Source organism: Musa acuminata, chromosome BXJ2-7, assembly GCF_036884655.1.
Source record: "Musa acuminata AAA Group cultivar baxijiao chromosome BXJ2-7, Cavendish_Baxijiao_AAA, whole genome shotgun sequence".
NCBI lineage: Eukaryota > Viridiplantae > Streptophyta > Magnoliopsida > Zingiberales > Musaceae > Musa > Musa acuminata.
The window spans coordinates 3204563-3219165 of NC_088344.1; the positions used below are offsets into that span (position 1 = coordinate 3204563).

Sequence of the window (14603 nt, forward strand, 5' to 3'; positions counted from 1 at the left end):
TAAAACATTTAAGTTCATTTATCATAACATTGTTGATTTTACCAACGAAAAAAAAAAGATAATTTTAACATTCTAGTTAGACGTAGATTTAAAGATTACATGAACGTAGATGTAAAGCGACCCTTACATCTTGTTATCATCGCTCTCCTCATTATTACGTCAACACAGATGTAGAGTGACTTTTACCTCTTGTCATAATCGTTCTCCTCACTATTACATCAACACAGATGTAGAGCGACCCTTACCTAGCAACCATCTACGACCCCTAAGCAAACTGTCATGTTGCGTGCTCTTAAATTTTCCTGCATGGGTAAATCCTGTGGTTGGTCCGACCGACCGACCAAAGGCAGGTGCGACGACGATGGCAACCGTATATTGGAGCATCTGAGGTCGGTCGCTCTCCGATCGAAGGCGAGTACTCTTTGGCAGGGGACATACTTCTCCCTCGTGGCCGGTTTGATCAGCTTACGGCGTCCTCAACAAGCTGGAGCTCATGTTGTCCTTCCTTTAACGACAAGCTTTCTTTCTCCTACTCGGACTGCATTCTACTGCCAATGTTGTCCTTCCTTTAACGACAAGCTTTCTTTCTCCTACTCGGACTGCATTCTACTGCCAGACTTAAAACTTGCAATCGACCAACTCAAGAAGGACAGGACAAAGTTACGTAGAATGTTGGATTTCGAATGCCTCGTAACACTCCAAGCACCTTTTCCGGATTTTATTCTCCTTACTTTCTCTCCTTTTACTGTGCAATTGCTTTTCCTTCCTTCCTTCCTTCCTTACGCCAGACGCCATCATTCATCATCTGCAGCTTTAATGCGCTCAGAAACACCGCATCTCAATCGGCTTGCTGACCCAACTAATTTCCAACGAAGCAAGCAACCAAGAGATGCTGTAATGGAAGTCGGTCTTGAAGCAGACAAAAAAGCCCAGAGCCTTACTCCCTTTACCCTTTTCCTTTTTCTTTTCCCTTTAATCCCTTTTATCCTTGGTTATATGCTCCGTTACCCTCGCAACTCCTACCAGTAGCCACCTTTCTTCATGCAGAGGAAGGAGATACTTTGAACTGCTGCATCTGTGTTCCGCTCCGGCATTTGGATTCATGGCTGCGACGGTGCCGCCGGTGGCGCATGTGTACTTTGGGAAGCCCATGCTGCCGGATGTGTCGAGGGTGCTTGCTTGCCTCTACGAGAAGGATATCGCCTTCGAGCTGGTGGACATGTATGAAGGCCACCGCATGCCTGCAGACATCCTCAAACTCCAGGTACTTTGCACCTCCCATGTCTTACTTTCCATTCGATATCAGACGGGTGCATCTCTCCAAATGTTGATTCCCTTGAGCAGGCCACCATGAGAGCTCCTGTCCCAGCCTTCAAAGACACAGACACATTCTTACTAGGTACGTAATTTCTTCATCCTCCCAGCACAATTTTGTCCATTCCTCACAAGATAGTCTTAAGCCTGAGATGCATGAACAACAATAGTAAATGAGTAAGGCCATCCTCACAAGATAGTCTTTGACATGTTCCTTTTCCTGTTCCCTGGAAGTCAGAATCCAGAGCCATATGTCGCTATGTGTCAGAGAAGTATGCAGAGCATGGAAACAAGTACCTTCTCGGGAGGGATCTACTCGACAGGGGATCCATCGAGCAATGGCTGAAGACAGAGGAGCAGAGCTTCAACCCTCCGAGCTGGGCATTAGTCTTCCACTTAGCATTCGCCCCCCTGACAAATGGCAATGAACTGGATCAATCACTGGTCACCGAGAGCGAGAAGATGCTGGGTAATGTCCTGGATGTGTATGAGCATAGGCTGAGAGAGAGCAAGTACCTTGCTGGCGATGAATTCACTCTGGCAGACCTGTCTCACCTCCCAAACACTCATTACCTTGTCAACTCTAGGCAGTGGAACCACCTGTTTAATTCGAGGAAGAACATCCAGAGGTGGTGGGAGAAGATCTCGAACAGGCCTTCGTGGACAAAGGTCGTGGCAATGCTGAATGAGGTTGAAACTCCAAAGTCATCTGCTGCTGAAGAAGTTGCCACGGCTCGAGAGGCCAAAATTAGTCATCTTTCTCAAACTCCTGCAGCAGCTACAGCTTCTCAGACAAGTCCTCAATCAACTCCAGTTGTTCCTCAATCGACTCCTGAGGTCAAGACAAGTCCTCGGACAGCAGCTACAGCTTCTCAGGCAAGTCCTCAATCAACTCCAGTTGTTCCTCGATCGACTCCTGAGGTCAAGACTAGTCCTCAGACAGCAGCTACAGCTTCTCAGGCAAGTCCTCAATCAACTCCAGCTGTTCCTCAATCGACTCCTGAGGTCAAGACTAGTCCTCAGACGGCAGCTACAGCTTCCCAGGCAAGTCCTCAATCAACTCCAGTTGTTCCTCAATCGACTCCTGTGGTCAAGACTAGTCCTCAGACAGCAGCTACAGCTTCCCAGGCAAGTCCTCAATCAACTCCAGTTGTTCCTCAATCGACTCCTGAGGTCAAGACTAGTCCTCAGACAGCAGCTACAGCTTCTCAGGCAAGTCCTCAATCAACTCCAGTTGTTCCTCAATCGACCCCTGAGGTCAAGACTAGTCCTCAGACAGCAGCCACAGCTTCTCAGACTTCTCCCCGGACTGCTGCGCCAGAACCAAGTAGCAAGCCATCACTTGAACAGAAATCATCCAAATCATCTGCTGACAAACCAGATTCAGCTATTGACCAACAGAGCTCACCAAAAGGTCCAACATCCAATCTAATCTCTCAATCAGAACCTGCTACACAGCCAACACCTCAATCACAACAAGGTGATTCATCAACTGCTAAACCAACATCTGTTACCACTCAGTCAAACCAAAAAACAGATACTCCTATTGATAACTCTGCCCCCACAGGGACTTCAGAGACCAAAGCAACCAGCCAGCCAGATTCAACTGCTTCATCTACTGCATCAGACAAACCTAATTCCCAGCCATCTGGTGATAAACCAGCATCCTAAAAGTACTCTAGTGGTAATATAAATGAAAAAACAGAGTCTACACCTCAATCTACTGTTTGCTAAGTGAATCCATACCACCCTGTAACTCATCAGTCTCGAAGATCCAAGTGGACGAGCTCCTGGTCAGATGATTTCCAGCAAAATGCAGATCCAAGCACTACAACGAAATCTTTTTCTTGCACGCAGTCTCCTGCAGATCCTGCCAAGATAACGAAAGTAATCGCTTACTTGACTCCATCTTTTTGTCAAGACTTGCTTTTAGAGCTTCTCTTCCTGGAGTGATTTATTGTGGACAATCGAGAACTTCTATCTGTTCTTCTGGTTTTCTTGTTGAACAATTGAAGATATTTGTTTAGTCACAAGAAGCTATAGCTTTACAACCACACCAAAAAAAATGATTCAACACGACCAAAACAGATATTATAATCCTGCTCAAAAGATGTTGAAACCCATAAAACTCAAGCCACTCTTGCAAATTAAGATCCAGAATATCAAACAATGAGAGTGTCAAGCACATGAAACAACCCTCAGATTCCTAACAATGCTTTAAAGTTTAAACATTAAGACTACAATGTCAAGACTCCCAGGCAAAATAATAATTAAAGGTGGTTCAATCATTCTAAATAAGAAAAAGCAAACGTTCAATTTTAGATTTCCTGGTGATGTTGATTCTGTGCAATCCGTATCAGACATGCTTATTAAAAGAAAAAAGAACTGCAGGTGTGCTAATCTCAAACACTAGTAGGTGAAAAAATGCATACTGTGGTCAGGTTCAACCAAGACAACTTGCTACTTTCTTCTGCAAATACTGTTAAGTACTCAACAGAATAATGAAGGACCGAACCATTTCTTGTCACACACTCAACAAGACAAACAGCATAGTGGTACAGTAAAGAAACAAAATGCTTAACAAAGTTGGGATTTTGATAATGCACAATAATGGCTGCATGTCCTTGCTTGGCATAAAAAAAATTTAGAGTAGGAAGAAAAACTTACGCCCTAAGAAAAGGTAGGCAGACTTGCCAAGCATTCATGTGGGTTCGATTTCATCATCTAAGATTCTTTCTTACGAGACACAAGGAATATTGATAAAACTTGCCAAAAATTACAACAATTGACAGAAAATGGTTTTGATGAAAAATAAACCCATAGGAGTATAGAGTATCTAGTTTTGCAGATTAAAACTGTCACAGAATCAACAAACCAGTGGTCTATGCAACTGAATCTATCAGCAAAATGAAAAGACTGAATTTTCATAATGGAACAAAATTACCTTTCACTGAGTGCTGTTCCACGATCAACAAACCTGCTATTGTTCTTTCTATCCATCCTCATCAAGCTATTTGTCTAACCATCATCTTCGGGCTCTGATAGGCGATCGTCTTATACATGACTGAGATTTACATAGCCACCTTCTCCACAAAATTGCATCCAAATAACAGGATTAAATGTGCTGCAGTAACATGGAACCAATCCAAAACTAGCAGACGATGAGAGGTGAAGCTTTTCCTCTGCCGCCGCCAAAGAGAGGCCTGTAAGAAGGTTTTACACACCAGATGCAAGCTAATCTTTACAAATATCAGCCATCATGATAGAAAAGAAAAAATAGTTTTCTTTTTTTTGACAACTGCACTTGTACAACTGAAAACATTTGTAATATTTGTGGTTTGTACCCTCTAAAAGAAAGAAAATAAAAACCACAAGTTTCACGGAACATTGTCTGAATTCCCGGTCGACATAGCTCTAACGTTAGCTTGAACATCAATCTGTAACAGGTACTCAGAAGTCAAGGGTTCCGCATTGTTTGCTGTCTATACTAGATCCAGTCCTTTCTGAACGTAAATTTCTTTGTTCAACGCGCTTATTCAGACCATTGGTGCCTCTTGCTCTTCCAATACCAAGTTTTGGTAGACCTCGATTCAATCCCTCCAGCAAAAGGCATGCTTTACACAACTTCTGTAGTTCAGATTGGAAAATCATCAGAATATTGTCAATAATGTAGACATCTGAAAATAAATTTCACAAGCATAATGAACTGAAGATAAAGGATGGGAGACCAAGCCATCATAGAAATAATATTGTTTGAAACATCACTAATTTCTGATAATTTTCATTTCTTAATCAATGACTGGACTAATATGTTGTTCATAAAAAAAGACAAGTATCACACTACCAAGCATGGGAAAAGGTGTCAGTCGCCACAATTTCCTTGATCAACATATATTAATATGGAGTTACACATAATAGGCTAGTTAAGTGGAACACATATGTTCAAGAAAGATGTCAACTAGATCATAGTTCATAAGCAAAACCTCCATCCACTTGTCTGTCATATTGATCATAAATATCATGCATGAAAAAGTGGCAAAATTGTCTTCACCAGTTGGCAATTTACAAGGGCTTTGTATGGGTTGCTAACTGATAAATCCTGATCAGTGGGGGAGTTAATATAGAAACCACTCTATTACCATCCTGTTAACATCGAATTACAAGTGCAGTTAACATTGACGATCCTGTCAATCATGCTATGACCATAGTCACCATACCAAGTTCCTATTCAGTGATATAAAGGATGTAGTGACTAGGGAAGATCTGATAGGTAGAAAAGGAAAAGAAAACTTCTGTGCAATGAGAGAAGAATGATTCTTATAATACCTGGCTAGAAATATAACCACAACGCTCACATGTTCCTTGCTCTGGCATCTTGGTTGATGTCGCTGTTCTAAAATTCTCACCTGATCTAATGATGTCTAAAATAGCTCTTGGTCTACACATAGATATTTAGATTAGAAGTGCAATGTACAAAGAAAATCTAAAAATTTTAAACATAGACAATTTTGCCAAAAGATTTTGTCACTGTGAAGTTCAAATAGGCAAAGGGTTTACCTCATTCTTTCCAAATCTTTAATAAATTCACGAGCAAACCCACGATAAGCATTGGGTGAATATATGCCTGCGTTACCAGTAATAATTCTTGATGAGATGAAATGGAAGCACAGTACTGAAGTATAATGCACAAAAGTACAACAAATCCACAGTAATAAAAGTTTAGGCCATTCAATAGGCTACAAATCTCTGCGAAACAAGGTAAATTTTTTCTACAACTTAAAAGCTTTATCAACTATAAATACACAAGTTGAGAAAAAGGAATCATACACCAAAGTGCCACTAACATCATGTCCTTCTGGAGATGCAATATCCGTATGCCCATATTTATGTTCTTCATGGTAATTTAATTGGTCATTATCATAAAACAGTCAACACATAAGGATATTAGATCAAAGGGCTCAAAGCATGTGCTAATCCAGTGTTAGTCACAGTCAACACCAGTCAACACTATTAAGGCAAGATATTAGATCAACCAGGGTCTGCCGTACTGAGCCGTACCGCCCGATACGAGCGGTACGTACCGGTCTGACAGGTTTTCAGTACGCGGACCGACTGTTATCGGTCCGAGAACTGAAGCAGTTACTGTAGCACTGTAGTAGTACTACCGTACTCGGTACACCTGGGTGTACTGCTCGGTATACCATACCATACCGATACCGAGCCCAGGTCGAAATACCGGTACGGTACGGTACGATATTGCGAACCTTGAGATCAACCATAAACCATCACCCATTTTCGCTGGCATAATGTGTCACCCATGTACAAATTTGAAAGTGATTGGCACGTTATTACTTAAACCCACTTGATAAATCATCATCAAGTATGATTGGCATCCTACACTTAAAAGGGATAAAAAGATACTGAGCTGTATAAGTAGAAATAAGAGACATAAGAGTATGAAGTATTACATTCAGTGGAGAAATAATCCAGCTTCTTGAAATATGCATACGTAATACTTTGTTAAGGTTTGGTAGTTAGACACTTAGACTAACATAGAAGAATAGGTAATAACACCATGGATAATCAGAATTCAGTGGCAAGGATATATAACAATCTCTTTCTCATATGTGTATTTGAAAGGCTTGCATCTTGGAATAGGTCCATCTTCACCAGTAGTTATAAAAGTACACCTACTCAACCTAAAAGATCAAATGTGCAAAATTGTGGTCATTCTTAATATAAAGAGAACTATGAACTTGATATTAAATTTAAAAGCATATTACCTTGCAATGTCACCCCGTAAAATATTCAGTAGAACAGTCTCCGCAATATCATCTGCATTATGCCCAGTAACAAGCTTATCTGCTTTCAGTAACGCAGCACCTCGATCTAGAGCCTGAGGAGACCAAGAACATGCTAATTATGAATGACCTCAAGAGTCAAGACAAACTCGATCTAAGGTATATAAGGAGCATTTGAAAGAGAAATGCCAAGAAAAGAATATGAAGAAATAAGCTGCATCACAGAATAAAATCTAGACACAATGACGAGTAGTATGCAACAAAATCCAAAATATCAAGCAAATAAAGCTAATTATCAGCCTCTTGTATGCTTTTTCCAATAATATTACCACTTGTAGCAGAGTCATTGGCATGAAACACTATTCTTTTTCTTCAGTATGAGATGTTGTCCTATCAGCACATTAAGTATCATCCAGACTCCAAAAGTTCATATATGAAAAGTTTAAATTCTAAATGTCTGATGCCAGTTGGTAAGTATCCGAAAAGCTGTTTGAGTCAGATATGATTGCATCACAAGCATATAATTTGCCTACATGATACAAATTGTGTATTCCTCATCCTCTGCTAGAGCTTTTCAGCTATGTAGGAACCTCAGACAAGGTTCCTAATTTCCTCTAGACAGTGCATTTATTGGTTCAGGCGAGCACCAGGACATGGACCGTCTTTTTTTGGCAGGCCAATCTGGTTTATTTCTCACATGCTACCTCATCCTTTTTTGGCGAGCACCAGGACATGCTACCCCATCCATCTCTCTCTCTCTCTTTCTCTCTCACATCTCTCTCATGACACCCGCCTCCATCACGATGCCTGCCACCACAGCTGGCCTGCTGCTTCTGTTGCTTGTCTCCACCTGCTCAGATACTCCTTGACACTGCAGCGCACTGGCACACCATGTGTCGTTATGCCAGTACGAACTGGCCAACGACTGATATAGGTCTGGTACCTTAGATCCGAAACCATGACCTCAGATTTCCTCATTTATTACATAAGCTCTGAATGCCATATCTTGGAAGATTTCATGACGTGCCATGCTTAATGATGGACGGACAGATCTCTTTTACTCTTTTATAGGTTAGCGCCAGGTTCAAAGAAAAGCACACACATTTTTATATAATAACTCCAGTTGTTAGAAGATATTCATATAGGTTAAAGCTTTGTTGTATTGACCCTTCAGTTTACTCAGTGCAATTATGTCAAATAAGAAGATGTGGACGCTGATGATGACACTAGAGGAAGCAACCTTTAGAAGAACTTTTGGAATTAAAAAGAATTGCATTTGGCCAAAACCAATAAGAACCATTGTATCATTGTCACAAGGGGTAAGGCTTGTTGGATGGCATATCCACCTTCTAAGATAATACCATATGTAGCATACACAAACTCATCCTCAGCACAGTTCTCAAGTATGACAATCTTGCACCAATGTATTAAACTTCTTTGCTAACAGCCTATAAGAAGCTTGAACCATTATGTGGTGAATGGACTTCCTGCACTGGCCAGCATGCACCAAGCCTATGGGGGCCAGCACTAGGTAAGATAAAATTTGGACAACCATCATGCTCACGAATATATTAAGCAGGTGAGAGCATGACTAACATGGATATGATAAGATCTTTGTGCTAGCCAAAGTAGATCTTTGGTGATATAAACAAACACAGAAGAGAATGAACCTATTCAATCAATAATCCTTAATTATGTTAACATTTTTTCATGGTCATCTTATTGTAATAACTGGAAAAAGTTGTTAATTATGTTGATCTGAAATGCGCATAAATGTTTATTCACTAAGTTACAAGCAACTTTCCACCTCTAATATTTTGAGATTCATTAACAACAAAGGACTAGGAATAAGGATAACAGCAACCAAGAACAAATCGTTGATTTGTATAGAGAAATTATTTCTCACGGCATCTTTTTAAATAATTCGTATGTTTGTCATTGAAATTAGATATTATAACTTTCAACATTGTTTTTTTTTTTTCAGACTCTAAAATAGCTGCAAATGTATAATTATATATGCACTTATAAAGCTTAACAAGCAAAAATAATGTTACGAGAGAAGTCATTCCACTGGAGGAAACTTAAGATACCTGACGGCGAAATACTCCACAAAAGGTACAATTGTTTTTCAGGCCTATTGTCTTCACTATCTCATCCATTGTCCAACCATACAAATCCTTGTAAGAAACCACCTTCAGTGGCAACCCATACTGCAAAATATTTGTAAAGCCAGACATATATGAGTCTCTGATACAGAAATGAAAGATGAAACTTAATTGAAGATAAGAGTGTGCCTTAAATATTACGAGATGCAAAAGTAAGGATCAGAAAAAAAAAGAACAATCGGAAATATTACTAACAGATAATGTCAAAAGAATAATATAGTTTATCAGCCTAAGAGCCTTAGTGAAATGTAGTTCATGGTATATTCAATAATCAAAATGCAGGCATGCTAAGAGGTATGTACTACTTTTGAGGGTAAAAAGGTATATACATCTTCAAACATTTAAGTGTTCAAACTAATATATTTTGCCACACCAAGCCAACATGTGGTGGAACATACATACAGTATCTGGTCTAATGCCCTAAAGAAGGGTAGAGATACCTGTTCAATGATTAAATTCCAGGTGGCTGACACTTTTGTATACCACCAGCACCATGCTACCATTATACAAACAGCAGTATCTAGTTCAATGCATAAATTCAGAGCACAGAACTGTGCACATACATGGCATGGCATAACAGATGAATTATGCAGCATTACATATATCATAAACCAAATTATAATTTGCTATTAGCATACAGCCTCATAAGTTAGCATTCACATTTTACCATACTTCTGAGTTCTAATGTATACCTGAAGAAATAATTATTGGTTATTACGTGAAGTTCAAATGAGACGCACGCTTTCTTTTACAAAGTAACAGAAAACAATAGTTAAAGTATATTAATCAACCAACAGATAACTGTGAAATTGAAGTATTGAAAAAATAGTAACTTCAAAGATTACTTGCAAAAGCAAATTCAAGGGAACAAGCATCTACAAGAATCTGAACCTTGAACCACACATTTTGTGCCATGACTCGTCCATGTGGGTGTATTAGCACCATACATACACACATACATATATATATATATATATATATATATGCAGTTATGCACTCCAAATTTACAAACTGTTTAAAAATATTAACTTCTTTATCATGCAGTGGTTCCAAGTACAGGACATAAAGCACAAGTAGGCCTCACAAACAACAAAACTATTATTAATAAGATCTTAATAGAAGCACAAAAGCATGCACAATATCAACATGGAATAAAAATATTCAATATGTGATGAAAAATAAATAATAAAACATCTGAGTCATATGTACAAACATACCTCGATTTCATTTCTTTTAACAGTTTCAAGTGAGTCATCCCTGTAACCCGTAATGCCTTCATCAACAGATAAAAGGAAAAGATCTAAGCCATAGTTGTGCCGACGATTCAATTCTGACATAACATATGCAAGAACAGTTGAATCTGCACAGAGAAAATAAATATCATATTCATGTATGAGATAGTTCTTGGAAAAAAAAGTCATATTTATGCGTGAGATAGTTCTTAGTGGAAGGCAACATGGGACTTGAGCTGAGATGAATAATGACAAAATACACATTGGAATTTTCATGTATAAACACACTTCCAGCAAACAAATTTAGAAAATATCAATGTCTCTTGGCAGTGTGCAGCTGCCCCTACCTGACCAGTGTACCAGTCATAACATATGCATCTAAGTGTCAGCCACTAGGACAATTGCCACACCAATCAAGCAGTTTGTATATGGTGGGGAAAAAAAACTTGTTTGTTGCAGCAACAAAGCACTTCTGCTATAAAAAAAAGTTTCCTATTGATGAAAAATGTGGAGCAACTTTACTGGGTGAAATTCCAAATCCAATCCAACAGAAGTCAAAAAATGGGATGCAGGAACTCCTTCCATTAAGCAAGAAAACACCAAATGAAAAAGTTGATCATCAAAAGGGAAGGAAGCAACCAACGAGGTGTAAAAGTGGTTGCTTGTTTGGAATGCTCTTCCAACTTTCTTTCCACAACGGATCTTGTTTCGGTTCGAAATCTCAAACAACAAGTCTCTTTAACAGACTGGTCATCCTAGGACAATCCAAGACTCCTTCCATCAAGCAAGAAAACACCAAATGAAAGAGTTGATCATCAAAAGGGAAGGAAGCAACTAATGAGGTGTACAAGTGGTTGCTTCCATGGAATGTTCCTACAACTTTCTTTCCACAAAGGATCTTGTTTCAGTTTGAAATCTCAAACAACAAGTCTCCTTACCAGACTGGTGGTCCTCCTAGAACAATCCAAGTTTTTTATGATCATAGCTATGTTTATATTTTCACTTTAGTTCTGTATTCTTGCATTCTTATCATCAGAACATTTTTTCCATCAATTTAGGCATCAAACATTCACAAGTGCATTCAATAAACAAATTATTCAAGAAGTAATAATTTTAGGTGAGGAATGGATATGTAAGGTTAAATTTTTGTTTCATTATAAACGGAGACCTGGAAGTAGAGAACTACAAGCTGAAGTTGGTAACCTGCTGTTGTCTACCACCCAAAAGTGTTGCTAAATTTAGAGGCTTGACATCAAAAGGCAAAAGTTCCTCAAATTTGATGTGTAACAAACTGATTTCATTAAACCAACAAAAAGTTATTGGTTAAATTGTACAAAGCAAATCCAGCTAAAACTTTGGACATACCTAGCCTTGTCAACTTCTCGAAGTTCTCTAGCAATGACTTGAAATGGAGATGGCTAGAAATAGCAATGACATGCAGAAGGGCCAGTCTAACTAGTGTACAACTGTACATAATAATTGTGACACTCCTCGAACTGATGCCTTAAAGGAGCTCAGAGGGAAAGAGCAACGGAAGTGGAATGCCAATGGCCAGCTGGATCTGATGCTAGGTAAGCTGGAGAATGAGATGCTGAAGGAAGATGAGGAATGTCCATAAAGCATATGGGTTCTGTAAAAAAGAGCTACAAAAGCCAAGTCAAAATCTTCTTTTAGTCATAATTTAACAGGTTTCCCAGATGGTATATCAAAGGATCTTTCAGCTTGTTGGTACCCAAAACGCATTAATCCATCCTTAAATGCAGATTCAGGCCTATGGCTACAGACTAGACTACGAGCCATGAATAGTCTAAATAAGAATTAAAATTTCATAGAATGACTTAAAACTATTACGTATCAAACATTTGCAACTTTACATGTCTTCTGCATTCCTTATCTGCCTTCATCACTGATAAACTCAACTTATGCAGTTTCCAGTTTCAGGTCATCTCAATGAACAAAAATCAAAATGAAACTCAATTTTTTTCCAAACAGATGTTATTTTTGAACATGCAAAAGAAATAAAATCCATAACTGACAAATTCTCTCAGTTATCAAAAAACTTTACCTTTTAAAATGGAATATAGGCTAGGACCACTTTGAAGAATGTCTAAACAGTATCCAGTTGGTTTATATTAAGTATACATCATTAGTCTCGTCAATGCAATTTACAACAATCAAACTGTGATATGAGCTACTAGACAACAGAACAAGAGAGCAAAATTCAACTGGACACAAGGTGCCAATATGTTGAGAAAGAAGTTATTGTATACAGAGATGCATATTTTCCTTTAAAAGAATAAAAAAAGAAAATGAAACATCACATGAATGATTTATGCAGAAACTTATCGTTCACCTTTCCCTCCAGAAGCTGCAACCGCAACACGCTCACCAGGTTTAAACAGATTGTTGTCCATGATAACATTATGTATCTCATCCTCAAAAATGCTGTAGAAGCATTCCCTACAGATCTAGAAAAGTATAAATTAAATCTTCATTGAGCTTGAAGTAGTTTCTCATAGAAACTAACATATGCCAAAGCAAAGGCCGATATGCTTTTTGGTGGGTTGGTTTTTTTTAGTGGGGGTTGTTCCTCTTCCTCTCACAGAACCCATAATGTGAGTTGACCCTCTTTAGCTTGCAGATTATAGAATATCATTTTTTTGGATATGCCCAACTCATCCTACGTAATTTCAGCCTAACCTTATTTATTTCTACTATCGACTACTCTTTTTTTTTTTTTCCTGCCCTTACTCATAACACCAAATTTCAACATAAACATCCACACTTCGGCCGCACTATGTAAATTACATCAGTTGTATTATGCGCAATCATTCATCTTAATTCTCAACATACGATCTGATATCGATCAGGTGTTATTTTTTATCTTTTTAGGTGATACCAGATGATATGGTGACCAATAGTTCGTCAAAATCGGTACTTTTATCAACATCCCACACAGCAACTAAAACAACGTCCCATATATGATAACCTTCTAAGCGTCCAACATCTTGATTCATAAAGTTGATCTGATGTCATCTGTTTTCTTTCCTTTTCATGTAAGTGGAACTCGGTGGTCACAAAATACACCAGATGTACCTCTACAGTTCACATCTCGGCACTGGTTTTACAAGCTTTTCTTTCTTTTTTGTTCAGAAGTTCTCTCTGATACATCTCGATTACCCATTTCGAGTACACGATCATTCCTTATCGTAAAGAAAGGGCAACGCAGTGCCCAAGACTCCTGCCGTATGGTCAATATAAAGACACTATCTAATTTCACCCAAACTAAATTTCATCTCCTATTACACGGATGAGTCGATGGATGTCAACGAAAAAACCAGGCACGGGAAAGGGTAGTACCTGCTCTAGGGTTTTGGGACGCTTCAGCGCGGCCTTCCTCTGGTTACAAGTGGAGCACAGGCGCCCCGTCGCTCTCCTCGGCTTCGCGGTCGCGCCGCCTTCCTCCATGCGGATCGATCGTAAGGCAATTGGAGGAGGTGAGCAAATTGGGGAGAGAGGAGCGCCCGGCACGGCCTGGAACGCGACGAGAAGAGTTCGCTCTCCCGCGAAGCGGTGTTGCGGAGCCAAACTCTGGCTTGTCGGGAAGTGTGATTTAACCTACATAGAGGTGTCGAGTGCCAACATCTCACTTTATTATTATTTTTATTTATTATTTTTATTTATCTCACTTTATTTATTTATTTTTATTTATCTCACTTTATAAATAAATAAATAAATAAATAAATAAAAATTAAGTCGAGTGCCAACATCTAAATAAATAATAATAATTTATTTATTTACTTATGAGGGCGAGTCTTTGTATAATAGTGATATTATTTTTTTACGATCCAAGAGACATTGTTCTTTTCTAATCTCGAATTAACGAAAGTCTCATATTCTCTTTAGATCTCGTATTGATAGGAGCCTCATGTATTAGGTATATCCCATCTATTTATATCTACTTATAAGTTTATAATTTTTACTTTGAATTAAAATGACAAGAGTCTCCCCTTTTTATTTATTTATCTACTTATAAGTTTGTAATATTTACTTTGAATTGAATTCTTCACCAATTCTACTAATTAATGTGG

At 38.7% G+C, this 14603-nt stretch overlaps 2 protein-coding genes across 5 annotated transcripts; one reads left to right on the plus strand and one right to left on the minus strand.

Annotated features, from left to right (window-relative positions):
• Positions 1-742: 742 nt before the first annotated feature.
• On the plus strand, positions 743-3306 carry LOC135581757 (uncharacterized). 2 transcript variants are annotated; one of them, XM_065116073.1, is made up of 4 exons: positions 804-1264; positions 1345-1399; positions 1553-2794; positions 2882-3306. In XM_065116073.1, exons 1-4 carry the CDS (start codon positions 1103-1105, stop codon positions 2983-2985), a joined length of 1563 nt encoding a protein of 520 aa, XP_064972145.1. In that variant the 5' UTR covers positions 804-1102; the 3' UTR covers positions 2986-3306. The 2 variants fall into 2 exon arrangements, with proteins under 2 accessions (XP_064972144.1, XP_064972145.1); XM_065116072.1 differs by having other exon boundaries at positions 743-1264; positions 1553-3306.
• Positions 3307-4579: 1273 nt separating this feature from the next.
• On the minus strand, positions 4580-14124 carry LOC135581764 (cytoplasmic tRNA 2-thiolation protein 1). 3 transcript variants are annotated; one of them, XM_065116074.1, is made up of 10 exons: positions 13873-14124; positions 12866-12980; positions 10498-10640; positions 9206-9325; positions 7098-7210; positions 6921-7013; positions 6783-6823; positions 5872-5938; positions 5641-5752; positions 4580-4941 (listed from the first exon to the last, which is right to left on the minus strand). In XM_065116074.1, the coding sequence occupies exons 1-10, from the start codon at positions 13978-13980 to the stop codon at positions 4765-4767; spliced, it is 1089 nt and encodes a 362-aa protein (XP_064972146.1). In that variant the 5' UTR covers positions 13981-14124; the 3' UTR covers positions 4580-4764. The 3 variants fall into 3 exon arrangements, with proteins under 3 accessions (XP_064972146.1, XP_064972147.1, XP_064972148.1); XM_065116075.1 differs by having other exon boundaries at positions 12866-12972; positions 13873-14014; XM_065116076.1 differs by lacking the exon at positions 12866-12980 and having other exon boundaries at positions 13873-14021.
• Positions 14125-14603: the final 479 nt, after the last annotated feature.